Source organism: Natator depressus, chromosome 9 (assembly GCF_965152275.1).
Source record: "Natator depressus isolate rNatDep1 chromosome 9, rNatDep2.hap1, whole genome shotgun sequence".
NCBI lineage: Eukaryota > Metazoa > Chordata > Testudines > Cheloniidae > Natator > Natator depressus.
The window spans coordinates 101318006-101345959 of NC_134242.1; the positions used below are offsets into that span (position 1 = coordinate 101318006).

General features: G+C 56.5%; 1 protein-coding gene across 5 annotated transcripts in view; it reads left to right on the plus strand.

Annotated features, from left to right (window-relative positions):
- The window catches only part of NLGN3 (neuroligin 3), a 95807-nt gene extending 69321 nt beyond the window's left edge, over positions 1-26486 (plus strand). The window contains exons 5-8 of one of the 5 annotated variants that reach the window (XM_074962821.1): positions 4263-4412; positions 6908-7093; positions 20774-21563; positions 25021-26486. In XM_074962821.1, the coding sequence (XP_074818922.1) occupies positions 4263-4412; positions 6908-7093; positions 20774-21563; positions 25021-25861 (1967 nt within the window). In that variant the 3' untranslated portion in view covers positions 25862-26486. The remainder of the gene's footprint in view (positions 1-4262; positions 4413-6907; positions 7094-20773; positions 21564-25020) is intronic. The other 4 variants (XM_074962822.1, XM_074962823.1, XM_074962826.1 and 1 more) reach the window with 4 other exon arrangements.
- The last annotated feature ends 1468 nt before the right edge of the window (positions 26487-27954 follow it).

Below are 27954 nucleotides of genomic sequence, written 5' to 3' on the forward strand. Positions count from 1 at the left end.
TTGCTCTAAGTTACACACCAGGGGCTGTTCTGACCCTGCAGTAGTCCAGAATTGGAGAGGGTGTAGAAAAGAGGCACAAAAATTATTTGAGGGCTGCAGAAAATGCCTGACAGTGAGAGAACTTAAGAGCTCCATCTTTTTAGCCCATCAAAAGGAGGACTGAGAGGTGATTTGATCACAGCATATAAATTTCTTCCCAGGGAGAAATAGTGGGTTCTAAAGGGTTTGTGAAATTGAATTCTGCCAAGCCTAATTAAAGTTTTTGATAATTTCTAATGGAGAATAGCAATGTTTATTTCTAAGCATTTGTTAGATTTGTATTGATTTTAAAATTTTCAGAGTGCACAAAATTCTGGGTTTTAAGTATTTTTAAAGATTTTTATCATTTTAAATGTTCAGAGTCATAGAAAATTATGGGGGTGTCAGACAATAATTAAATGATAGTAAACATTGAGATTTCAAAAGTTAAAGCTTTATAATTGTTAAAACGCATTTTGTCAACATCACATGTCAATTATGCTAAGTAAATACTTTTCAATCAAATTAATAATTTCTGAAGCAGCATTTTTCTTACTTTGCCTATCAGTAAATGTTGTTAATTATCAATGGAAATATCTTTTCACTAGTTTGTGTGTGCATGGTGAAATTGACACTTATCAACATCTACTGACAAAGGATCTAATCCTTCCCAATGCCTGGAAGCTGAAGCTAGATAAATTCAAATTAGAAATTAGGCAGAGGTTTGCAGGGCTGGATTAAGGTAGGGTTTTAGGGGCTGCAGCCCAGGGCCTGGGTTCAAGGGGGGCCCCGCAAAAATAAATCACTGGCAGCGATCTCCAACTCTGGGCCGCTAAAAGTCCCGCAGCGCAGCGAGATGCTCAGGCAGGCTACCTGCGTGCTGTGGCCCCATGCCGCTCCCAGAAGTGGCTGGCTGCTTGCATGTTTCTGTGGCCCCTGGCAAGGGGGGAGGTGGCTCCGCACACTGCCCCCGCCCCCAGCACTGTCCTCACAGCTCCCATTGGCTGGGGGCGGTGCTTACAGGCTCGGGCAGCACACAGAGACATGCTGTCCCCCTCCGCCCAGGGGCTGCAGAGACGTGCTAGGAGCCAGCTGCTGCCAGGAGCAGCATGGGGCTAGGGCAGGCAGCCTGCCTGAGCCCTGCTGCGCTGCCGGCCAGGAGCCGCCTGTGGTAAGCACCTCCCAGCCGGAGCCTGCATCTCACACCCTCTCCTGCACCCCAGTCCTCTGGCCCAGCCCCCTCCTGCACCAAACTCCCTCCCAGGAAACAGACTTGTGTACAGGGGCCCCATAAAATCTAATAGCCCCAGACCCACAGGAGAGTTAATCTGGCCCTGGAGATTTATAACAGCGAGGGTAATTAACCACTGAAACAAACTCCCAGGGGGAATGGGGATTCTCCATCTCTTGATGTCTTCAGATCCAGACAGGGTGCTTTTCTGGAAGTCATGCTTGTCAAGCTGTCTGAAGTGCCTCATGGCCACAAGTGCCTACCTCAGGGCAGACTGTCAAAAACAGGACAGATGCCCCAAACTGGCAGTATGTTCTATAATTAGATTTCACCAAGCCAGTAACAAATGTGAACCCCTGGATCACTATAACAGTCTTACCATGGAGCCACAGACAGTCCCCTTAGGCTACGTCTATACTACGGACCTTACAGCTGCACCGCTGTAAGGTCTCCTGTGTAGCCCCTCTATACCACTGGGAGAGTGCTCGTCCCTTGGCATAATTAAACCACCCCCAATGAACCTGACAGGCTGTTGACACACTGCTTTGGTGGTAGTTCTGGGCTTTCCCCTCAGAGTTCTGACTCCAGCTGCAGCCACCAAAAGGCCATTCCAACAACTGGAGCTCGGGCTGGGAGCCTCAGTGGCCATGTCCTGTATGCTGCTGTCTCCCCAGCCTTTGGCCAGGGCTTGAGAGGTTTGTGTGTCTAACAAAAGCAAATCACAGCATCAGAGGAGGGCTGTTTTGTCTAGTGGTTAAGGAGCCACCTTGGGACTCAGGAGTCCTGGGTTCAAGGCTGGTTGTGCCGCAGGCTCTCTGCGTGACCCTGGGCCGCTCCTGGCCCCAGCCTCCAGATGTACAATGGGGTGGATGTCCTCACCCTGCCCAGCACAGTGTGTGGGGATGGGTTCAGCGAGGACGGTAAATTCCTTGGCAAGAGACTAAGCTAGATACCAAATGCATTCCCAAGTCAAGGCTGAAAGCCTGAGAACTTCCTTCTGGGGGAAGCCCTGCCCAGCCTCTGCCTGCTCAAAGGGGATTCAGCGTCAGCCAACCAGGGAGTTTGAGGCATTTGGGAGTCGCTGGGCCTACAGAGAGGGGACACTTATGGCCACGTGTAGAGGGCTAATAGGTGGGCTCTGCTTGTAGCCTCAGGAGATGCTCTTCTCACAGGCACACTGACCTGTTGGCCCCTTCTAGGGAGAAAGGCCATGACTTCCCCAGGTTCCCTGGGAAGATGGGGGTGAGGAAGGACCAGATGAGGGAATTTGGTTACAGCCTCTGAGTGCACTGGCCTTGCCTGCACAGTGCCAGATGCCCCTCCGTCTGTCAGGAGTGCTGGGAAGGACTTGCTTGTTGGTGTCTGGGGCAGCAGCCAGCTTGGTTCCACAGAGAACTCAGAGCTGAGGTTAGCAGACCCGTCTGAGCCCCATTAGCCGTCTGGCCTGGGGTGATGCTGCCCTGTTTGTGTGCTGCCAGCCTGGGGTATGAAACGTCATCTCTTTCACCAGGGCAGCCATCCAAAGGAGAGACCAAGGCCCCAGGCCCAATGCATGCATGGTAGCCCAGTGGGGTCCATGGCCAACCAGTGCCGCGGCCCGTGTCTCACTACCCTGTGGGCCCCTGTCCTGCTGAGGGTGCTGGAAGGTTTGTCTTGCTCAGAATTGAGCCTGCCTGGCCTGGGATCACTGTGTGTCTGCAGGGGCTCTCGGCTGCTGGCACTCAGCAGGGAGAGCGAGGGGAGCTAGGCGAATGAGCAGTTACAGAGAAGTGGGTCCCAGCCTAAGGGGATGCTGTGGTCAGAGGGCTAGGCCAGGCGGCAGAGGCGCACCTGTAACACTGGCTGTGTGCCCTCTGCTCAGCCAGCGCAAAAGTATTGCCCGTGGCCGACACTGGCCCCTTCAGGCATTGCCTCGGGAGACAGGAAACAGGGCAGGAGTCAGCAAAGGGCTGACCTACCTGTGCTGGACCCCCAGCGCCTGCTGAGGGGAGCGAGAGAGATGCTGAGGCCGAGCATAAGGAGTGTGAGGTCTGTAACCGGAGATGGAGGGGCTCCAGTGCCCGCTCCTCTGGCAGGCATGCCATGGGGAGAGCTGGGGGTGCAGCAGGACCTTCCGTTGAGATGTTCACAGACAGAAGAGAGGGCACCTGTTGCCTCCCCCATATCCCCATATCATGTAGCACTCCTCCCCCCATGACCCCTCACTGTCCAGCACGCCCTCCATTGGCATTCCATTCCACAGGACCTAGTCCAGTCCCCACTCTCCTGTATTCCCCTCATTCCCTTCTCCTCCATCTCCCCCATTCCCTGTGCCCCTCTGGTCAGTCTATCTGCCCCTCATTACCATGGTCTGTCTGGGCACTGGGAGTAGAGCTAGGAGGATGTGGCAAGAGACAGAGGGGTTCCTGCCTTCCATGGCAAGGTCAGAACTGCGAGCTGTGATCTCTTTCTACCTGCCCCAGGTCCTGCACATCCCCCCTCCTTCCCAAAGCAATGTCAGCTTCCAGGACTCAGCTAGCCACCAGCCTGCTGCAGCTCGGGTGTTTGCAGGCTCCTGCAGCCCCTGTGCACGCAGGACGCTCCCTGCCAGGCTGCTGGGGAAGGAGCCCCAGGATGGGCCCAGTGCTGAGTGACATACAGCAATATCCCATCTCCAGGGAAATGCACCACCTGGGCTGGCAGGCCAGGAATCCCTTTCAGTGGGCCTGTGGCCTGCAGAGCCCTGACCCACCTGGGACAGCTGGCCCCGTGGGCCTGGTGAGAGAAGTGGTGCCAGGATCTGGCACCGCGGGGGTTGGGCCTGTAAGGTCTCTGGGAATCCCAGAGGGCAGGTGACTGCATGACCTGTGGTGGGCTGGGCTCCGTTTGTTCTGGGTGAGATGCCCAGGCCCTAGCTGGCGTGGGCATGGCTGCAGCGCTACCCCTCCGCAGGTCCTGGCAGCTGGTGTTGTTCCCCTCCCCTGCCGTCTGCCCCTCCTGGCAGAGTCCTGTGTTTAACCTCCTCTTCTTTCAGACATTCGCGACAGTGGGGCCAAGCCCGTGATGGTTTATATCCATGGTGGCTCCTACATGGAGGGCACAGGGAACATGATTGATGGCAGCATCCTGGCCAGCTACGGCAACGTCATCGTCATCACCCTCAACTACCGCGTGGGTGTGCTAGGTATGGGCGCAGCAGGGCCAGCTCCCAGGCGGGGGGCAAAAGGGGGGCAAGGATGTGTGGGGCAGAGCCCTGAGGGACTCATCTCTTGTTAGGTGGGGGGAGCAGGGGTGTGGGAGACAGAGCCCCAAGGGCGGGGAGCAAGGGGGCAGAGGGCAGAGCCCCGAGGGTCGGGGGCAGGATCTGGGGGGCAGGGGCATTGCGGGAGGGCAGAGCTCCAGGGGGACTCTGCTCAGGCTGGCCTAGGAAGGGAAGTGGCCTGCTCAGAGAGGAGCTGACGGGCTGAAAGGAGGTCCTGCTGCGCCCTGTGGGGTCAGGAGCTCCATGAGGAGGCCAGTTTGGTATCCCTGCTGGAGGCTGTGCTCTGCCCTTCCCCTGCAGTTCCTCTAGCTGCAGATTCTGTTCTGCTCACAGAGGTGAGGGTAGAACCTCAGCCCAGGCCTCTCTAGACCTGCCCTCATGTCTCCCCATGGCTCAGGGAAGGGGCCCAAGGAGGGGGTCAGGTTATGGCCAGAAGGGTTGGGGCAGGGGGATGAGGATGTCATCGAGACTTTTCAGTCCTGCTAGCATCACCTGAGAAAGGTGGGAGTGGTCTTGGGGCCTCTAGCTGGCCCTTCGTGCTTCCTGCTGCCATTCCTGACCTCTCTGCCAGCTCTGTACATGCCTGCGGCTGGGCCCTAGGGGAGTGCTGAGGCTCCCTGGGCTGAGGAGTTTAGTTTCATTTACACAGCCTGGCTCAGCTGAAAACAAATATTGATCTGCGGTTAAATAATTAATACATGTGTTTATCCAGCTCCTCCTCCCTGGAGGCTGGGAGCAGCAGCTGCCCGGCCAGCACTAATGAGCCGCCCCTTGGGACATGTCCCATCCATTCTGCCTCTGGAAACAGATCGATGGGAACTTTCTCGAAGGGCAGATGGCTTACCCTTCCGGTGCACCACAGAAGAGTCCAGACCCAGGCTATGTCAGTGCTTGCAAGGCACAGCTCTGCTCCTGGCAATGGCCAGTGGGCCTGCCAGCGCTGGAGCCATGCAGAGCTGGCCGCTGCAGATGGACAAGGCCATGTCTAGCCCCTCTCCCCCAGGGCAGCCTGTGGGCTTGGTCCCTGCAGTGTGTGTATTCTTCCACCTTTCCCTTGGCAGATTGTCCTGTGGAGGGAGGATTGGCTCTGGCAGGCCAGTTGCAGATGTGGGACCGAGTCACTTAGGCGAAGTGTGCTGACCTGAGACTCCTGGGGCATGATTCCCAGAGCTCACACTGACATCCGCTGGGGCTAGGGACACATGGGCTTCTCAAAATCAGGCACCAGGCACCTCTTCCCAGCTCCGCAACAGCTTCCCCCCTGCCCTGCCCCAGTTCCGAGAGCCTGGGCTGGAGCATTCCTGAGGTGAGCAGAGAAGCTGCCTTGTTGGGAATCCTCTCCCGTGACCAGGTTCATCCGGAGCCCCCTTGTTGATGCCTGGAGCCCCAAACCCTCCCTCTGCCCCAGCCCAACTTGTCTGTGAATAGGGGCTTTCTGAGGGCTTTCCACTCCCCTCCCGCAGCCGCCCCCAAAGCAGTGCTGGTCGAGCGCCCTGGGTTCTGGGAGGCATTCGAAGGCTGATGGCAGGATGCTCGGCCCGGGTGCTCTGCAGAATGGAGGAATGTCGGCTCTGCCAGCTGCTGCAGGTCTGGTGAAGGCTGGGGGCTGGACCGGTGAGCCCTGCCATGAGCAGCAGTCATACTGCTCTGTGCTTGGAGCCCTTGGGCACAGGTGCCTCTCTGGGCTGGTGCTGGAGTCAGGGACTATGGGGCCTGGTTGTTTCTTTAGTTAATGCCCCAAGCCAATGGTTTGGCCTGAAGAAATCACCGAGGGCAGAAGCTGACGGCTCCCCTGGGCTGTAGGGAGCCTGCAGATGGCTGAGCCCCGCCACTCTGGGGAAGTGAGCCGCCGCCCCCTGCTGGAGCAGTGAAAGCCACAGGGACCCTGACTCGTGTATGGGAGAGTGTCTGCAGGCAGAGAGAGATGATGCCCTGTTGGGTGATGGGGAGGTGGCTGGGGGACTCCTGAGTTTGTCAGCCCAGCAGGACAGCTCCTTGCAGCCAGTGCTGGACAGGGCTCAGGGCCTGAGTCACTCTATTGATGGTGCCCAAGGCTCTCAGTGAGCAGATGGCTCAGATGAGTGCCCATGCAGACCCATTCCTCTGCACCCCCATTTCACAGCGGGGATGGAGGCCCCAAGAGATTCAGAGCCTGTTCCTGGGGGTTCTCAGTGGGGAGATGCCAGGGGCTGGCAAGGGGATGGGAGCCTCAGGGGCTCACAGTGGGGGTCCCTGGCCTCAGCCCTGAGGCTCACAGTCAAAGGAGATCCCAGAGGCTTGCTGCACGGCCTTGTCCACAGGTGCTCGCAGCCAGAGGTTTGAGAGGGGCTCCCAAGCTGGCTGGGGCTGGAGGGGATTGTGGGAGGTCAGGAGACCGGCTGTTTGCTGTGTCCTAAGTGGGTTCCATTTGGCCGCAGGATTCCTGAGCACCGGGGACCAGGCAGCCAAGGGGAACTATGGGCTGCTGGATCAAATCCAGGCGCTGCGCTGGATCAGTGAAAATATTGCCTTCTTCGGGGGGGACCCCCTGCGAATCACTGTCTTTGGCTCCGGCATCGGCGCCTCCTGCGTCAGTCTGCTCACTCTCTCCCACCACTCAGAAGGTAAGTGTGGGCACTCCCAGCCTCGCTGTGAACCACTCCCCAGCCAGTGCTGCTGCTGAGCCAAGGGGCTGCCGAGCATTCCTTAGCAAAGGGAATGAGAATCTAGTGGTTAGAGCAACAGAGACGCAGGCAAGGCACTAGGGTTCTGTTCCCAGTTCTGTCCCCCTTCTCCAGGCCTGCATTTCCCCACTGTAAATGAAGAGCGTAACACTGACCCCCCAGGGAAGGGGAAAGCAACTAACAGGTAATCTAACAGGTGCTAGATGGGCCAAGCATGGGCTGTCCCCAGGAGAACAAAGGTAGGGGAGTGTCCGAGAGCATGTGTAGGTAGGATGACCAGATATCAAGGGTGAAATATCAGGACAGGAGGTGGGGGATAATTGGCACCTATATAAGACAAAGCCCCAAAAATCGGGACTGTCCCTTTAAAATTGGGACATTTGGGCACCCTACGTGTGGGGTTGGCCTGGATCTGTAGGTCTGTAGCTTTTTGGGGTGTGGGATCAGGAACAGAGACACCAATCCAGACTGGTAGGATGTGGACAGACACTTTTGGGACCTCTACAAGGGGCTTCATCCTGGCCCCCTGATGCAAGGCCATGGAAATATAACTGGACACAGAATTAGCCTTGAAAATATCACTACAGCTCCCCAGACCCCTGATGCCTAGGCTGAAGGGCGCCTTCAGCCATTCAGCCCCAGGAATCCCTGGCCCAGGCAGTGTTAAATGACACTGAACTGTGTAATCTGACCCGCCAATCCAGCCCCTCCCTGCGATAGGCTCTGGTGACTAATTACCCTACAGTTCCAAAGCAGAGATGAGTCAGAACTGGCTGGGGAGCAGCAGCTGCAGACTGTTCTGTCGCTTCCTCCCATTCCCCAGACAGGAGCTGTGCTACTTGGGTTACACCTGAGAGGACGTGTCAGAACCTGAGGGTAAAATACATTGTCGAGATGTCATTATCCCCAAGCCCTGAAGCACGGGCCCGGGAAATTCACAGTTCAGGGGAAGTTTAACAGCACTCCAGACATGGTAAGGGCTGGAAATGCAGAGCTAGGGCCCCCAAGTCACCTTAACTCTGCCCTGTCACAGACTCTCCCAACTTCCTGTGTAATTAAAGTCTCTCAAATCTTGTGACCGGCTTCCCAGCCCCACCCTGCAGACACTCCTGATGGGTCCACACTGCATCTGGGAGAGCCAGGTCCACAGACTTGTACCAATGGGGCTCACACTAGGGCTCTACAGAGAGCTGTGTAGATGATGCTTTGATGTTCCAGTATGGGCTGGAAGGAGAGTAAGGGAGCTTGAGAGCTCCAGCCCACAGCGCTATCATGATCCCTGCTATCACAAGTCTGTGGAGCCAGGCTGGGAAGCTTCCTCCCAGTTGGAAGGTCGACACACCCTCGTTAACAAATCGACAAACAACAAATGGCAGGTGATTTGCCTGCTTCATAGATCACAGAACCACTTTAGACTCAGCCCGGCACCTAGCACTGAACCTTAAACTTGCTGCAAAATGGAACAGTTGGGAAAATGTGACCTCATTAAATCCGCATACCAATCCATTAGATGCAAGATAAAAACTAACATGCAAATGCAGGAAGGCCTCCAAGCCAGAATGGGGGTACAACCTCAGCCCAACCCTCCGCAACATTGACATCAGTGACCTACGCCAACCTGCTGTGACCCTTTTTGGGGGTACCCGAACTGTCTGGGGTGAATTACTCCTACCTGCTTACTCACCGGCCACCAGCTGCTGCCAACACAGGCATTGTGGTACAGCTCCGTGACTTCTGCTGGCTAGCAATTTACACACTCCGCTTTGTGACACTCAAGGGCCCAGTCCCTTAGCTTCTGAACACCCACAGTGCATGCCGATCTGCTGCCTCTCTGGAGACAGTGCAGCCCAGTTCACTGGTTTCACCTCAACTCCACAGTCTCCTCAGCACAAGGCACTTGGACAGGGTTCATAGTCAAACCAAATTGGAGTTTATTGAACAGAGCTTGAGATAAAGATTCAAGTAAAAGAATGTGGAACCATAAGGTTACAGTTAGGGGAAAAACACTAAATGCAATCCAGAGTCTGCGCTTAATAGCAAGCTCCTTTCCTGCCTAGTAAGAGATTTCTCACCCACTGCTTAGTTCTTGCAGCGCTTCTCCAGCTCAGAGAGCCCACTGGCAGAGTCACTCCTTTGTAATGGTGCACCATTTGGGCCATTTGTTCTCTCAGACGGTCTCAAGCTACTCTTCCTTATCTCAGGGAGAATCGTTTGTCTTTGTAAATCTGCAGCCTGCATCCAGTCCAGCCAGTAAATGCAGGCTGTCTCCACGGATGCTGAGTGGGTCAGCTCTCCGCCTTCCCCTCCTCAGGTGAGAGCTTTCAGTCCCAGCATTGTGCGAACACAATCTTCTACACGTTGCACAGCGCTGAAATTGTTCCTGTACAAACACCTTGCAATAACCATGCCACTCAGCGAGTTCTTAGCTTTGGGCAGAGAGCATGCGGCCCCCTCAGGAAGCTGTTCCGAAGTTGGTAGAATACAGGGGTGTGATCTACCTATCTGGGCATGGCTGGCTGTATTACACCAGGGACCCCCACTAATCAGCTGCCTGCTGATGATCTGGTCATACTGTCACCCACACAAGGGTGTCTACAAAGGACCGTATACTACCTAGAAGCCCCTGCAGCACACAGGCTCTGCAGGGCCCCTGGAAACAACAGAAATTAGGTGATTTCCAGAAGAGCCCCAAACAATCACATTTCATTACAGAAGCATGGAGATTGAATACAGCCTAATCACTCTGGTCCAGGCTGCCTCCTAATGCTGCAGAACATTTCCCATTGCCAGGGAGACATTACAAGGAACAGCTCTAGGGGAGTGTGCATATGCTGAGGGATGTAACAGGTGACGCATGGGGCTCTATGCAGGTACCTGGGGGCTGGGGCATAGGGTGTGTGTATATGGGGTGGGGGGGCAGGCAGGAGAGACAGGAGTGTGTGCATGTACCTGAGAAATGGGGGGGGGGAGGCTGAAGCATAGGGGTGGGTGCAGGTACCTGGGGAGGGTTAGAGGTATATATGGGGGTGGGAGGGTGGGGATATGTGAGGTTCGGAAATGGGAGCGTGGGGGTACCAGTGTTTGGGCATGGATATGCGGGAGTGGGATATAGGGGTGCGTGCAGGTATCTGTGAAGGGGTAGGCATATGGTGGGGGAGGGGTACAGGATGCACGGGGGTATCTGTGAGCTGGGATAGGGTGGAAGTGGGCTATAGGGGTGCATGCAGGTATTTGTGTGGGAGCTGGGGTGGGTTACAGGGGTACATGCATGTATCCGTGTGGAGAAGGGACATGTTTGAGTGGGGTACAGGGGTGTATGCGGGTATCTGTGGGGGGGCGGTGATATGGTGGGGGGGGCACAGGGGTGCGTGACAGGTATCTGTGGGGGGGCGGGGATATGGTGGGATGGGGTACAGGGGTGCATGTGGGTATCTGGGTGAGGGTGGGGATATGGTGGGATCGGGTACAGGGGTGTGTGTATCTGGGTGAGGGCGGGGATATGGTGGGGTGGCTATCTGGGGCAGGGACATGTTCGAGTGGGGTACAGGGTGTGGGCATGTGCCAGTGACTCTCCGAGGTGCGTCGCTGGCTCTCCAGAGGGACTACGGTCCCACTTGTGCGGGTGCAGGAGCCGGTCCCTCCCTCAGTGTTGCCGTGTTCTGACGGGGGGATGAAGCTGCTGTGCTGCCCTCTTGGTTCCCTCTCCCGTGCTGCCAGTGAGGTGCTCGTTTGAGACTCGGCGCTGTCTCCAAAGCTGTGCTCGCTTCCACGGCAACGTCCTCCTGGCTGTTCTTCCCAGGCCGCCTATCACCCCAGCTTTAGCCTGAGTGAGTCCCAAACGGCAGGGTGCCAGCACCTAGTGCCCTGGGGCTCATGTAGCTCCTTCTGGGTGGGTGCTGAGATGTGCCTTGCTGGGCTCCATTGAGCCCTGCAGCAGAAGCAAGGGGGTGTGTGATGGGGGTGAAGGTGGATGAGAGGGCAGTGCCAGCCAGCCCTCGGGAGGGGCAGGAGCAGGCCTGCACACATGGTACAGGTGAAGGGTAGATTCTCAAAGAACTGGGTGCTGAGTTCCAGTCGCGGGTGCTCAGTGCCACCCAGCAGATTTGGCTCCCTAGGCATTGGGGTCCCACCCTGAGGATCTGCTGGTGGAGGAAGCTCAGCAGCTGCCTGCCTCTGATGGACCCTAGACAGATGGGTCCTTTAGAATAATGGACCATGGGATCAGTTTAGCATAAGGAAAGAAAGGATCAGAGAGACAGGGCACAAAGCCCCAGAGAGTGCAGGCCAGCCATCACATCTTGCCACAATATGCCCTCTCCTCCCCGTGGGAGCGGTGCTTGCTCTTGCTCTATGCAGCCCCAGGGATCATCAGGAGGGATGTTCATGAGCACGCAGTGTGGGGATTTGGAGAGCCAGACTGGCCCCTAGAACCAGCGCTGCCAAAGGGTGGCCCTTTAGCACTGGATGTGCGGGAAGTTTGCCAGCCCAGCTGCAGCAAAGGCAAGAAAGCCCCTGGCTCACTCACTCAGTTTCGTGATGCATTAGCAGGGTAGGATTCCTTCACGCCGAGGAGATTCCACTTGGGTGCAGGGGGCCGTAGTGCCCAGCGGGGCTCTTGCTGATGGACATGCATTGCACAGGCCCTAGGTAATCTCCAGATCAGAGGCCAGGGAGAGTGTCACTGGCCTCTGCAGCTGGGAGCCAGGCTTGTGTCTCCCGAGAGGTGTTTCCTTTTGTATCCTGGAGCACGGTGAAAAGGAGGGACCAATCCCTATTCAGCCAAGTGCCCTGCCCACCCCGCTGCTCTCCAGTAGACCTTTCCAGTCCCACCTCTATGCACACCAGATGTGCACATCCTTGCAGCCAGCACTCAAGGGCACGGGGAAGCCACCATGCTCCTCCCAGGGGTTAGCCCCAGGGCTGGGTTTGGCCTAGTGTGACTCTGATGCATACAGTTGTCTTCTGGGCTCTGTCACCTGCTGCCTATGCAGCGGTGCCCCAGGGACTCCTCCCCCGTCCCTGAGAGGCTTGCACCAAGACAGGGCTTGAGCCACTCTCTGAGCGTATTACCAGACCCTGGGTGCTGAATCTCCTTTGCCTTTCAGGCGTTGGCTGCGCACAGAACTGCTTGGGTCTGAGTTTTATTTGTGGTGACAGACCTCTCTGAGGAGGGAGGGTCTGGCTGAGTAAGTGGGTTCCTACCCAGTGGGTGCAGGGGGACAAGAATGGATGTGGAGGGTGTTCAGTTGTGCAGCTCAGATGGGGTGGTGAGAGGCTACTGGCTCAGGCATCTTCCTTCATCATGTGTTGGCAGCTCTGTGAGCTCTTCTTGCACTCAGGGCAGGGGACCCAGCCTCTGCCCAGGGCCTAGTGACCAGGCTTTGAAGCCCCCTGTTGAAAGGCCTCCATTTGGTTGGATATGGCTGTAGCCCTGGTGAAACGAGGCGGCTTCAGGCTCTGGTGGCTGGCTTCCCAAAGGATGCATATGGTGGTGCTGTGGACTCTGCCCCTCCTACCCCCACACCATTCTGCACAAGCTGGAGTGGAAGAGGTTATCTCAGAACATGAAGACCCTTTGCCCGTCCAGCCTGCATGCAATGTTGGTACAGTGGCTGAGCTGTGCCCTAGATCCAGCAGCTGCCTGGCTGTATGTCTCACTCCCCTCCTTAGGTCACCTGGACGTAGGTGTGCCTAGGGCATGGGTGTCATGTTTGCTGGCCTCAGGTCCATTTTTGTTCAGGAAATTTGCAGGTCCACCAAGCAAAGTTCTCTGCAGACTTTCTCAAAGATCTGCTGCTGGAGCAGCCCTGCACTCCTGCTGTGAGCTTGTCCAAAGGGGCCTGGGTTCAAAATGAGGTGAAGGCCAGAGCCTGCATGCTTCCTACTGCCCTGGCACAGTCCCCACATGGGACATGGCACCTCCCAGGGCACCTCCTGCTATGGGCTGTCATGTCTGGGAAGCGCTCCTCTTTGGGACAGGCCTTGGTTTCCTCTGATAACCTCTCATCTCAAGAGGTGTGTGCTCTGCACCCCTCACAGTACAGGTGAGCGCTGCCTCCTGGTGTGTGTCCCTAGGGCTGGACCCAGCTTTCTCCCTCTGCTTGGCCAGTTCTTTCCCTGTGCAGCTGTCCCCAAGAACAGACTCTACCTGGGCACGCACCTCTGGAAAGGCGATGGCAGCCAGCTGCCTGGCTCTGTTCAGCCCTGCTCCACAAGGCTGCAGATGGACGTTATTTCTTATGGCACCTGAAGCATTTATGAGTGTCTGCATGAGGAAAGACGGCGGGGTTCGCGCCTTCACTCAGCACAGTGACTCCTAGCATGGGTGAGGGAGCTGCAATGTCCCTGTGTGTGAGCTGGTTGGGGAAAACCCTAGGCTGCCCCTGCTGGAGCTGCTACATGGAAAAGCTGTGTCTTCCTCCTCTGGATGCCGGCAGGGTGTGTTTAAGCGGGGGTGAGGTTTGCATCCTGGGTGTACGAAGGCAGCAGGTGTGTTCATGTGTATTCCCAGAAGTGTGTGCGTGCATGCAACTCTCTCTGCATGTGTACAACATGTGTGGAGGTGCAGGTTTGTGGAGAGGAGGGGTTCTCATCTAGGGGTACACGCACCCTTGGGGGTACACAGAGCTCTGCCAGGGGGGCATCAGCTCACCTAGCTATTTGCCTACTTGTACAACAGGCGACATAAAAAGCACTAGGGAAGTCAGTACAACCTAACATTTCACACAGACAATGACCTGTTTGTACTGCTCTATGTACTGATACACTGAAATGTAAGCCCAAGATTTATATCCCAGTTGATGTATTCTATAATTATAGGGTAAAAATGAGAAATTCAGCAATTTTCCAATAATACTGTGCTGTGACACTTTTGTATGTTTGTAAGCAAGTAGTTTTCAAGTGAGGTGAAACTTGGGGTACGCAAGAAAAATCCAACTCCTGAAAGGGGCACAGCAGTCTGGGAAGGTTGAGAGCCACTGGTGTAGAGAGTAGGTGTGTGCCTCCCTGCAGGAGTCTGTGTGCATGCTATTGGACATATAGTCAGGTGTCTGTGTGTATATATTGGTGCAAATCTGCTTGTAGGAGCAGGTTGTGTGTTCCTAGTGCATGTGCACACACGTGTAGGAGCAGGTGTGTGTTCCTAGTGCATGTGCACACACGTGTAGGAGCAGGTGTGTGTAATGTGTGTGCAGGATATGGATTTCTCTGGAGCTGGTGAATGTCAGTGGGAGGGGGAATGGCTTTCTCTGCACCTCAGGAGGGCGAGGAGCCTGTGGGCGTGAGTGTGCGTGTGCGTGCACTCAGCAGCGTGCAGGCTGGCTCTCTCCATTGCAGGAATGCTGCAGGGGCAGGCTGGTGACGGGCTGTGAGGGCGGGGTCGCGCTCTTTGCAGAGATCATTTCTGGCGGGGCAGATCCACCGCTGCAGGGCTTCCGGTTTTTTCCCAGCGAAACAGTTACACCTGCTTGGGATGCTGATGATCTGCTCATCTGCCCAGATGGTGCCCAGCCAGCTCCTCCCCGTTCATTCCCCTGGGTTTCCCAGAGCCTGCACATGCCCAGTGGGCCAGCACCGGCCGAAGTGCTGGAGGAGGGGATTTGTTTACCTGGAGAAAGATGGCAGGGGGCTGCCTCGGTCACTGGCTGTGGGGCCCTGGACTGCAGCTGCCAGCTCTCTGCCCCGGACATGGCGTTCTGACTGCACCTGCTCCTGTCCCTGCCACACGGCAATCCATCGGAGCAGCGGGCTGGCGGCCCCAGGAGGGATGGAAACCTCAGCAGCAGCTGGGGTTACTGAAGGTCGCTTGCTTTGCTTGGTAATCAGACTAAAATCCCAGCGTGGAAGAGGGGAGAGAGCCCCGAAGGGGAAGGAACTGCATGAGAGGCTGCAGAGCAGAGCCCCGCTCTGAGCCCTGCCTTTCCTCTCCCCCTGCAGGAGCCCCACCTGTGCCAGGAATCCTGGGCTTGGCTCTGAGGGGACATTCTACACTGCAGTAAAAGACAGGCGGTCTGGCCACGGCTGGCCTGGGTCAGTTGACCCAGGGTCCTGGGGCTAAACATTGCAGTGTAGATGTTTGGGCTTGCCTGCTGCAGCCTGGGTTCTGGGACCCTCCCCCCTCATGGTCATGTAGTCAGGCCATCACCCACACAGGGGACCCAAGGCAGCTACTCTGGGGCCGGGGTATGTGGGTGCAGTGCCCAGCACTGTGTAAGAGGATGCCCCGAGGAACTGTGCTGGCCCTGGAGCACTGGTGCTTCTGCTGCCATTGGTCTTTGTATGTGTGATCAGGGACCCCTTGGGCTGGGCACTGCACTAACAATAACCCTGCCCCAGAGACTCTGGGGCAAGACATGGCAGGAGGGTGGGGGGAGAGGAGGGGCCACGTGGGGCTGGGCTTCAAAGATCAGGTGGGTATAGGCTTCCTAGGTTTTACTTTAATAAGATAAGTGATCAAGAGCTGTTTAATGAATCACTAATTAGGGCATCCTCTCCCAGCACTGTGAAAGGCAGAAAGGGACATGCGCTGTACCAGGCTGCCCTGGGGAAAGCACCCCCCAATGTAATACATTGAAATCAAAGTGGATTCCTTGCCAGGAAACAAACCACCAGCACTGTCTTTACCCAGCAGACACTCATTAACAAGCAGGAGGGTAATTGCTGCTGCATAGATTTTAAAACCGCTCCCAACCCCGTCTGGCAGCCAGAACCTTAAAGCTGCCGCAAACAAGAGTGGCCGAGAAAATAGACAGCAGCTATCCCAGGCAGCCATGCACGCAGAGGAGTAAAACACCCTGTCCTCTGCACCATACACATCAATCAGGGACCTGAGAGTCCCCCTGGAACGGCCCCCACAGCCTGGGAGCCCCACCCCATCCCCCCAGCGCCAAGATAAAGAGCCTGCAGTCTGCTGATGTGGTGATGCCATCACCCACACGAGGGTTACACCTCCTGGAAACAACAGCCTGAGAGTTCAGAACTAGGGTCTGTCTATGCTACAGGGGCCAAACCACGGGGTACTGCAAGCGTGCTGCTGTAGTGCTGAAGTGTAGATGCTTCCTACAGCGCCAGAGGGGGTTTCTGTCAGTGTAGGTAACCCACCTCCGGGTGATGGAAAACCCTTCCGTCAACCTCGCCGCGTCTCCACGGGGGCACTAGGTCGCCCTAACCCACAGCACTCAGCGTGATATTATCACAGCTCGGAGCAGCAGAGCTAGGTTGGCATCGTTTTCAAAGTGCAGCCCAAGCCTTAGTGTTTGGAGGGCAGCAGCTCGCCAAGGCCCGGCCAATGCACTCCAGCTCCCAAGATGGATGTGGCATGGGGAGGGGCTAGCAGGCACTGCCCACATACTTCTGGGGTGGTTTCATTTTGTCTTCAATAATGTAAATTCTCCTGTCCTACCGCTCCCTGTGCTCCACCCCCTCTCCAGCCCCAGCCCTGACATCCTCCTGCCAAGGAAAGACAGTTACTGCTGAGATGTACTGACAGTGACCGTCCGCGCGTCTCGAGAAACCCCAACCCCCATGTTCTTACCAAGACAGTAACTGAACATATCCTAAATCAGACATCCCTGGCCCTCCAAATACAATCCCTTGGGGGCCTCAAGCTGGCTTTACAAGGGGAAGCTCCGTGGACCTCTAAGCTATAAAGAAACCATGAGTTTGAGCCAGCCCTCCAGAGAAGTACGGCTGAAAACATTCAACAGCACAAGCCCACTGCTTCCGCTTTATGGGAGTGAACAGCCAGTAACGCTGACTGGCACAGTCCCCTGGCAACCCATGAACCAACCTCCTGTGTGCCCAGGGCCTCCAGCACCAACAGCCGCTGAGCAGAACCAGGCTGGTTCCCCTGCAAAGAAACCCTCTATGTGCCCAGGGGCTCCAGTGCTGATAGCCACTGAGCACCGGGGTGGTTCCCCTGCCCACTGATGTATAGAAAACAATATTCAACTTCTGGCACCAAGTCATCTGAAGCAGTAAATGCTCCCTGCCCTGCAAAGCACGAGAGGGTCAGAAGCTCAACCAAGTCAACCCCAGTGCCCACATGTGCCATTGCTCCCCAAACACCAGTACATTTTTTTGTCATGCAAAACTAATCCCAGAAGTGACAGTTCCGGTCCCCCTGCCCAGAGCAATTGCGTGCCTAGGCCCCTCCTAACTCTGCGTGTGGACCCTGAAAGCCAGCTGGTCACTAACCAGATGGCACGGTGTACCCCTGCAGATGCCACAAGTGGGGGAAAGCCCAGCCCTATTCCATTGGGATGTGGTTAAGAGTCCTGGGAAGCAGTCCCTTGCTCTGAGGCTCTGGACACCCTCGTCTCCACTTATTCAGACTTTTCTTTCTGTAATTTAAAAAACCCAAAGAAATTCCAAGAAAACCTGTTCCTGTTTGCCACCGTGAAGCTCCCGCCATCGGCAGTGTCTGCTGAGCTGGGCACTAGCCCAGCCTGCCCTGCTGAGCGAGTTCTCATCGCCCAGGCTCTTGGGACCTGTTGAGATCTGCTCCCACAATGTAAATTGCTGCGTGCCAGAATGCTGCATGTGCCTGTGAGCCTTGGGGAGGATGGCAAAATACTCTGGGCTGCACACTGTCTGAGTTCCCATTCAGCTAACAGTAGGCCACAGCGATTGTGATTCATTCGTGTGGCTGAGAGTGGGAGGGGCGTGGTGCGTAGGGGAGAGAAGCCGGTTCTGGTCTCAGACCTGCCTCTGTTGGCCCAAAGGACATTTTGACTATTTTCCTTGTAAATTTGCTCTCACTGTGTAGGGGCTGCAGCTCACGTGTGACTGCAGCACTTGCCGGTGTAACTGCACTAACATGGCTAAACAGAGCAGTGAGGGCGCAGGTGCTACAGACCCTGGAATTGCGTCTTCACTGTTATTGTTACCTCTGCTGCAATGGCAGCTGGGATTGCCGCGTAGCCATCCCCCCGGGGTTGGAGACTGCCCCCCTCTCAGTGCAGGGGGAAGGCACAGCAGGAATGGAGGAATTGGTAGCATTCCGTATACGGCAGCTCAGTATCCTGGGCGTGGGGTTGCCCCTGTGCACTGGCCGTACAGTGGAGCTTTTCAAACCAGGAGGGAGCACGTCAGAAAACACATTTACACGTTAAAATCCTCAGCGTTCGCAAGGAAAGTGTTTCCACAGCCAGGAGGGAGTTGCCGCAACAGGTGAATCTCTGCCCAGGCAAGAACGCAGGAAGGCAAGAGAGAACCTAGTCTGGCTAAAAAGGCAACCCAGGAATCCAGCCCAGACGGGGCCAAGAGGAAGGAGCATAAACGAGGGCAGAGGAATGGTGGACATTAGAAGGCTAAGGGCTTGTCTGCACACAAAGGTGCCTACGCTGCGTGTGTCCAGTGTAAGCAGTACAGCCTTGTCTTGGGGTAGCTGTTTCTGGATGGGCAGGGCCTGTGGCACGTTCACTACCTGGCTAACTGAGCCACCCTTGGGAGCGTGCTGGTAGAAGTATGTTGTTAAAAAGTTACTTCCCCCCCACCATTATATTGGCACAAAAATCTGTGTGTACAGGGTTGTGAAGCACAAATAGAAAGAAAAAGAAATCTATTTTCTGAGCGCATACAGTCAGGAGCCTGCAAGAGACTCAGTGGGGCTGCTGGAGCAGCAGAGAGCAAGGTGAAGATTGGGGGAGGCATGGGTAAGGATGGTCACAGTGACTTTACACATACCCATGCTCCTGGATGGGCATCATGGACCTGGTACCCTCCAGCGTCCAGCCTCAGCCAGAGCTCAGCCTGGCTGGGGCTGGGAAGCAGCTTCCTCCAGCACTAGCTATAGAAGGGCTTCTGCGCTGGAGCTAGGGAACAAGTGTCAAGGGATCGCTGGCTAAGTCCTAGCTAGGTGGGGGCGGGCCTGCTATGGAAAAGGCCAAGACCAGCAGCCGCCAGTAGTGTCAGAGTCTGGCACCTGGGCAAGCGAGGCCCCTGGGCCAATCCCATGTGGGAATCCCAGTCTCCCAAGGGTCCCCTGTAGTCCAAGCAGCCCTGCTCCCTCCTGCTGCTCCCAATAGGACCCCTGGCCGGGGAGCTGAGCTGGGACGGTTCCCTGGTGCCACACAGAAGGTATGCTGGCCCAGGGAAGTTAATGGTAGTTGGTAGGACAGGTGTCAGGAAGCTGCCATGTCACCTTAGTCCTGTCGCCATTGCGTTGCTGGCAGGTGCCACGACAGAGTTGGGTTGGCAGCACGGGGGACACAGCGAGATCCCCGTTGGGCCAGGTCCCAGAGGGGCTGAGCTCTCAGCTCCCCCAGGGCTCTCGTGGCCTGAGAGGCGGAGGAGCAGAGAGCCCCAGGGTGTGCACTCCAAGCCCCGTCTCCTCCCATCTCAGCCCCCGCAGGCTCCATTTCCTGGGAGCCCTTTGTATTCTGAGCACAAGTTCCATTGATGTGGAGCTGGAGTCTGGCCATGCATTCCACTGCCTGGGCCAGGGCCTTTGTGGCCCTGCTTTCCAGGGCAAGAGTCCACTCCCTCCTGTGTTCCCTCCAGCAGAAAGGCCTCCTTTGTGCCCTGCGAGGCCTGCATTGGCAGCCAGCTGGGCCCAGCTGGGCAGGAAGTATGTCGTGGGGGACGGGGGGAGAGTGATGGTACCCAGTGGGAGCAGCTGAATGGGACATGCAGGGTTAAGCTGCCCTAGCACAGGCTTAGCTCTGCCAGCTACCAACACTGTGAAGGGTCGTGCCAGGGCAGAGCAGCTGGAGGGATTCTCTGGTGCCATCACGAGCTCTCTTCAAGACAGGTGGGCGGGAGGCTGCTGGACTGCAGCAGGGCAGGAGCATCACCCCCTTCCAGGGCATAGCAGCTCTGTTTTCTGCTTTGCCTGTAGGCTCCGTGGGGCCAGGCCCCAGTTGTGTAGCACTGAGCATGCTGCTGCTGCAGGTCGCAGGCATGGTCCCACTGTACCTTGTGTACCTGCAACTCTGTACTCCTGCTGCTTTGAAGGGACGTGCTAACACACGCAGGCGGAGACAGTGTAGAGGTGTGTCTGTGCCCAGCCCCCCAGGGAGCTCTGCCCCTGCTGCGGCTTGTCTGGCTGTGCTACAGCGGAATTGGTGAGGTGCACGTTTCCCCTCTGCAGCGAGTTACTCTCTTAGCTGCTTGTATAAACTCAGCCTGTTGCAGAGGAGAGACTGGCTGTGTTTTACAGCACCTAACGCAGTGGGCCTGGGACCAAAATCGCTGGCAGCGCTGTAATTGTCTCAGGCACGGGGGGCGGACAGACCAACCCATGACTTAGACTTTTGAGAAGTTCCTGTGATTGTTGGGGCCTGGGGGACGCTGCATTAGATGTAGCCCTGAGGCAAGCTGCCCATGGGGCTCTGCATTAGAGAGCCTTTAGGTGCCCATCAGTCAGACTCACATCTCACTCTTGCCGCACCAAGAGAAGGAGAGCAGGAAGAGGCCTGCAGGCAATGTCCCATGCCCCCAAGGGTCCAGTCCTGCATCATCAAGGGCCTCTCCTGAAGCTGGGGCCCCTGCTTCTATCCCCCCATGTGAGATGATTGTGTGTTTGGGGGCTCCTACACAGAGGAGCTGGTTAGCCCCTTCTGTGCTGTGCCTAGAGTGCCCCTGCCATGAGCTGCCATTCATGCTCCTCTTTGCCTGCAGGTCTCTTCCAAAGAGCCATCATCCAGAGCGGCTCTGCCCTCTCCAGCTGGGCAGTCAACTACCAGCCTGTGAAGTATACCAGCCTGCTGGCCGACAAGGTGGGCTGCAACGTGCTGGACACTGTGGACATGGTGGATTGTCTGCGACAGAAGAGTGCCAAGGAGCTGGTGGAGCAAGATATCCAGCCAGCCCGCTACCACGTGGCCTTCGGGCCCGTCATCGATGGAGATGTCATCCCGGACGACCCTGAGATCCTGATGGAGCAGGGCGAGTTCCTGAACTATGACATCATGCTGGGGGTGAACCAGGGTGAGGGGCTGAAGTTTGTGGAGGGCGTGGTGGATCCTGAGGATGGTGTCTCAGGCAGTGACTTTGACTACTCTGTCTCCAACTTTGTGGATAACCTGTATGGCTACCCAGAGGGGAAGGACACTTTGCGGGAGACCATCAAGTTCATGTACACAGACTGGGCAGACAGGGACAACCCCGAGACACGCCGCAAAACCCTGGTGGCCCTGTTCACTGACCACCAGTGGGTGGAGCCGTCAGTGGTGACAGCTGACCTGCATGCCCGCTACGGGTCCCCAACCTACTTCTACGCCTTCTACCACCACTGCCAGAGCCTCATGAAGCCCGCATGGTCTGACGCGGCCCATGGAGATGAGGTGCCTTATGTCTTCGGGATCCCCATGATTGGCCCCACTGACCTCTTCCCTTGCAACTTCTCCAAAAATGACGTCATGCTCAGTGCCGTGGTGATGACGTACTGGACCAACTTCGCCAAGACTGGGTGAGGGATGCTGAGCCCTCCCTGGGCCTGTGTGTGTGTCTGTCCACCTCCCTGTGTGTGTCTGCACATGTGCTTGTGTGCATGCTCCTCCCTCTGTGTGTGTGTGCCCGCCTCCCTCTGTGTGTGTGTGTGTGCACCTTCCTCTCTGTGTGTGTGTTTGTGTGCATGCCCTCCCCATATGTGTGTATGTGCATCCTTCCTGTGAGTGGAGGGGGTTGTGTGCATCTCCCTGGACCTGGGTGTGTGCGTGCGCGTCTCCCTGCGCATGTTTGGTTGCGCACCTCCCTTCCCCGGGGGGGGTGATGTGGATGTGTGCGTGCCATCCCTCTGTGTGTGTGCATGTGCCCCCTCCCTGTGTGTGTGTCCACATGCACCTCCTGTGTGTGTGCGTGCGTGTGCCTCACTCAGCTTTTGTGTTAGTGTGGCAGGAGAGTGTGTCTGCACACCTTCCCTCTGTGTGTGCATGTGTTTGCACACTCACACTCTGGGGTGCAATCCAGACTAATAAGGGTTGTGTCACCATCAGCCCCATAACCTGGGGGGGTCTCAACATGCTTTGCTGTTACAGCTCCCTCTCACAACCAGCCACCAGCATGCAGGGCACACCCAGAGTGTTTGTGTGTGTAACGATGCTGGTTCTGGCAGGACCCAACTGAGAGTGTCAATGCAGGACAAATTGCTTAAAATAGGACAGTTACAGCCCAAGGCTGGGGTTTTTCCACCTCTAAGGCAAACCAAACCAGCCAGACAGAGAGGACTTTGGTTTTACCCCACTGGCGAACCACAAGTCACACAAGCAATTCCCTTAGACACTCCAGTTTCCCAGTAGCCCCACCAGTGCCCCTCGTTATGGGGACGAATGGTTATGAAAACCAATACCCCAGTAAAAGAAAAAAGGTTCTCTCAAGCCCAAAGGACCAAGCCCCAGACCCAGGTCAGTATACAAATCAGATCGTACCCACAAATCACGCTGTTGCCAATCCTTTAGTCTCTAAAATCTAAAGGTTTATTCATAAAAGGAAGGAAATATAGCTGAGAGCTAGAATTGGTTCAATGGAATCAATGACATCCAGTAATGGCCAAGTTCTTGGTTCAGGCTTGCAGCAGTGATGGAATAAACGGCAGGTTCAAATCCAGTCTCTGGAGAACATCCCCAGCTGGGATGGGTCATTCAGTCCTTTCTTCAAAGCTTCAGTGTAGCCAGGCCCCTCCAGAGGTCAGAAGCAGGACTGAAGACCAGATGGAGGAGCTGCCGCAGCTTTGTATACTCTCTTGCCATGTGGTCTCTGCTTTCTGTGTCCCAAGGCCAAGCTGCCCATCCCATGGCCTGGAAACACCTCAGAGTTCTGTCCCTAGGCAGGTCCCTGCACACCTGGCTGAGTCCCCAGGCGTGTCTGCCTTCTCTCAGTGGGTCAGTTGTGTCGCTGATGGTCCTTAATGGGCCATCCATCAGGCTAGGCAGAGCTGACACCAGCTTGTCTGGGGTGTCACCCAGAATCACAGCACAAGTTTGAACTACAGACAGTGTAGAGCCAATACTTATATCTTTAAATACAAAAATGATACATGCATACAGATAGCATAATAATAACCAGCAAACTATAACCTTGTCTTAGACACCTTATTCTGACCCCCTTTATACAAGATTTTGTGCCACTACAGGACCTTGGTTGCAACAATGATCTATACGGTCCCAGATTATGTCAATAACGTCACAGTGGGTAGCTGGAGCCCTGGTCTAGCAGCACTCATCCTCCAGCCACACTCTGTCTGCCACAGCCTTGGTTGCTACCTGAAGGGTGACCCTGACATACAGCCAGTCCTGAATTTTCCCCCAAAATGTGTCTTCTGCACCGTCCAGTTCTTTCCCGGGCAACTCAGATATTAGAGGTCCATTGCCCCTGTAAGGGGTCAGTGCACAACAGTTTGCTACTTTAATTGGCATTCAGTGTCAACACAGCACTGGATTAGGTCTGCTTAAAAACACAAACCTATTTATTTAACTACAGAGAGCTAGATTTTAAGAAAAAATACAGGTGTAAGGCAGTAACATGAGAAATGGTTACGAGAGAAATAAAGCTAAAACACTTTCCAGTAACTAAGACTTAATGAGCTAGACATGGCCAAAGAATGGCCAGGTAACTGGTGATGGCCAATCAACTTTGATGACACCTGGCAACAGTGTCTTTGAGAAACAGGCTTACCCCCTCCCCAGACTTGTCTGGTAAACACATTTCAGTCGTAATTTCATCTTATGTTCCTGACTTTACATAGAATGTGGCTGCGCACGTCACCATGGTATTATTGACCAGTGAGTTACTAGTTTTCAAATGATACCTCATAAGGCATATTTTGTACGAAGATTATTACAGTGATGTGTAGGGTGTGAATGCATGGGTGCATTCGGTCACACACTTCCCTGTGTGTGTGTGTGTGTGTGTGTGTGCGTGTGTGCACACCTTTCCAGAGGAAGGGGGTATGTGCTCCCTCCTCATGTGCATGTGTGCACTCCCTCTGTGTGTGTGTGTGTGTGTGTGTGTGCATGCCGTCCCTCCCCGCACTGTATGTGCGCATGCTCCCTCCCTGTGTGTGCGCACCCTCTGTGTGTGTGTGTGTGTGTGTGTGTGTGCATGCCGTCCCTCCCCGCACTGTAAGTGCGCATGCTCCCTCCCTGTGTGTGTGTGTGTGTGTGTGCATGCCGTCCCTCCGCGCACTGTATGTGCACATGCTCCCTCCCTGTGTGTGCGCACCCTCTCTCTGGGGCATGTGGGGCCCTACTGTATTCTGGGGCCAGGAGTCAGGCACTAGGGTGAGGATCCTGCCCTGACAGGAACTCCTCAGGGGGGCGGGCATCACTGCAGAGCCTTCTGCACAGGCAGAGCCTTGGAGGGGTGACATTTCTTGAGGCACGGCGAGGATGCTGGGAAATCCCATGAGCAGAGGCATGGGTGCCATTTGGAGGGGTTGCTACACTGCACTGGGTTAGCGTAGCCCCTCAGCTCTGACTGGAGCAGCCTGGTGCTCAGCTGGGTCAGTCACCTACTTGCCGTTCTGGAGGGCTGAATCCAATGGAGATTTCACAAGAGCCGGGATGGGGGTGGGTTTAGCTTAAGCCCATGTTACACATTCACCCCTTTCACTGTCTGCGCAGGAGTCCCCTACTACAGTCAGGTGCCCAGCTATGGCCATGAGGGGGAAGCATGAGACCCGAGGTCAGAATCAAGGAGCATTGGCAGAGCGGGGCCAGCAGGGGCTGTGGGTCAGGATTGATGAACACCAGCAAGGGCCGTTCTGCGCTATCCGGGGCTCTAGTGCACTGGTAATCCCTCTTCCTATGGGCAAACCAAGCCAGGGCTGGGCCCCGTCTGTGCGTGGCTCTCCCACAGAGCTCTGTGCAGCGCCCTGTCTCTACGTGCTTCTCCGGTGCCACATGGACGGTTTCTGTTGTGTTTCCCAGGGACCCCAACAAGCCTGTCCCCCAGGACACCAAGTTCATTCACACCAAGGCCAACCGTTTTGAGGAAGTGGCGTGGTCCAAGTACAACCCTCGCGACCAGCTGTACCTGCACATTGGCCTGAAGCCGAGAGTGCGAGACCACTACCGAGCCACCAAGGTGGCCTTCTGGAAGCACCTGGTGCCCCACCTGTACAACCTGCACGACATGTTCCACTATACCTCGACCACCACCAAAGTGCCACCGCCAGACGCCACGCAGAACTCACACATCACCCGCCGGCCCAACGGCAAAATCTGGACTACCAAGCGTCCAGCCATCTCCCCAGCTTACAACAGCGAGAACCCCAGGGAGAAGTGGAGCCCGGAGCAGGAGGCTGGAACACTGCTGATCGAGAACCCCCGGGACTACTCCACCGAGCTGAGCGTCACCATCGCTGTGGGCGCCTCCCTGCTCTTCCTCAACGTGCTGGCCTTCGCCGCACTCTACTACCGCAAGGACAAGCGCCGGCAGGACACACACCGCCAGCCCAGCCCCCAGCGCAGCGCCCCCAACGACATTGGCCACACGCCTGAGGAGGAGATCCCCTCCCTGCAGATGAACCAGGCCCATCACGAATGCGAGTCAGGGCAGGCGCACGACGCCCTGCGGCTCACCTCCCTGCCCGACTACACGCTGACCCTGCGCCGCTCCCCCGACGACATCCCTCTGATGACCCCCAACACCATCACCATGATCCCCAACTCCCTGGTGGGCCTGCAGACCCTGCACCCCTACAACACCTTTGCAGCAGGGTTCAACAGTACGGGGCTCCCGCACTCACACTCCACCACCAGGGTATAGCTCCAGGGGCTGTGCCCACCCATGTCCACACACACCCACGCACACCGGGGACACAGGCTGGGGCTGCGGGAGCTGACAGATGCAGACTGGGCAGCACACACAGATGGACCCACCCGGCGGGGCAGGGCGGAGCAGAGCCCCAGGGCCGGCAGGACCCCTGGTGCGAGACAGGTGGGCTGCTCGCCCCTCCGGCTCGCTCTTTATTTTGTTGTTCTTATTTTGTAAAGTGCTTTGACTCTCCATGTGCAGAGAGGGCTGACGCCAGGGCAGCAGGGCCCAGCCAGAGCGGTGCAGGAGAACGGACAGCAGAGCAGGTGCAGAGAGCGTCACGCAGCCCTGCATGCTGCATCCCACTGGAAACCCCCGTGCAGGACAGTGAGAAGGACCCGCCTGCCCCCTGGCCTGTACATGGCACTAGAGGACTCTGCACCCCTGGGGAAGTGGTGCCTCCCAGAGCCCTCTTCCCTACTGCCCAAGTACATTGGGGACTGGCTAGGAGCTGTCCTTGGCATTCTCTTTCCATTGGACCTGTGGGGTTGATTGAAATTTGCCATTCAAAGTACCATGGAAAAGGCTCCAGCACTCTATCAAATTGTGGTGTGAAGCAGCTGCCTTGGACCACTGGCACTGGTGGGTGGGCTCGGTGCCCGGGTTGTTGCTGGGTGGGTGGACTCAGTGCCCAGTCCGGCGCTGGGCAGGGGGGTTTGGTGCCTGGTCCAGCCCCGGGCAGGCGGGGGTTCAGTGCCTAGTCTGGCGCTGGGCGGAGGAGCTCGGTGCCCAGTCTGGTGCTGGGGGGGTGGGCAGGGCTCGGTGCCCGGTCTGGCGCTTGGGGGTGGGGGTGAGGGCTTGGTGCTTGGTCTGGCACTGGGGGTGGGGGTGGGGGCGAGGGCTCAGTGCCCAGTCTGGCAGGCCAACCCTAGGTGTGGGGTCAGCACCTCTGCTCCTCTTGCTGCAGAGAATCTCTTTTGTGTCGGTCGTGTCTCTTTGCAGAGATGTTTTTAAGCAGATCTTTAGTTCTTTACACACTAACAGAGTCGCTGCGTTTTGTCCTTTGTAAAGATTTTAAACCAGGTGTTCTTGATATAAAGTAAAAAAGCCAGTTAGAATCTCAGCGTGTGCCACGCTGCTCCCATCAGCCAGGCCCCCGCTCGCTGCCTTCCCAAGAGAGACCATCTGTGCCATGCCACCAAACCAGCAGCCTGGGCCGGCAGGGCACGTACCCGCGGGACTGCCATGCAGCCCTCTTTTCTATTTTTGATATTTCCCCTCCCCAGTTGTTCATGTCTGTGTACTTCAGCCAAATAACGTGTGTGCTATGGCCCAAGTCTGTGATCGTCGTTCTGCGCTGCCAACAGCCATTGCCACCCGTCACACGCCTCGTCCCCACCGCACCGCCCGGCCTAGGACCCCTACCCCTTCACTGATACCCTGCTACACTGCCACCTCACTGCTAAATCCTGCTAATGCCCCTCCATCCCAATCATCCGCTGGCTACCCCACCGCCCAGCCCCACCGGCTCCTCCTCTGCCAACTCCCCCGCCCCATCCCCTGCCGGCCCCCTCCCTGCCATCCTCTGCCAACTCCCCCGTCCTCTGCCGGCCCCACCCCCGTCCCCTGTCAGCCCCCTCTCCACCATCCTCTGCCAACTCCCCCTCCTCTGCCGGCCCCACCCCCGTCCCCTGTCAGCCCCCTCTCCACCATCCTCTGCCAGCTCCCCCACCTCCTGCCAGCCCCCTCCCACCCCATCCTCTGCCAGCTTCCCCTCCCCACCATCCTCTGCTGGCTCCCCCCCACCCCCGTCCTCTGCCAGCTCCCCCACATCCCTGCCCCCGTCCTCTGCCAGCCCTGCCCCAGTCCTCTACCGGCTCTCCCCCCCCACCAGTCTTCTGCCAGCTTCCCTCCCCGCAATCCTCTGCAACTCTTGATGTTTTTCACCACTGCCATTGCCATATCTTACTGCCCTCTGCCAGTCCCATTGCCACTCCCATCCTTCGCCAGCCCTGTCGCCTGCCACGTTCTGCCTCTGTCCCTGCCTTGTGCCTCTGGCTCCACTCTGCACCTGTGGGAGCTGCTGTTGGTCAGTGCAGGGACAC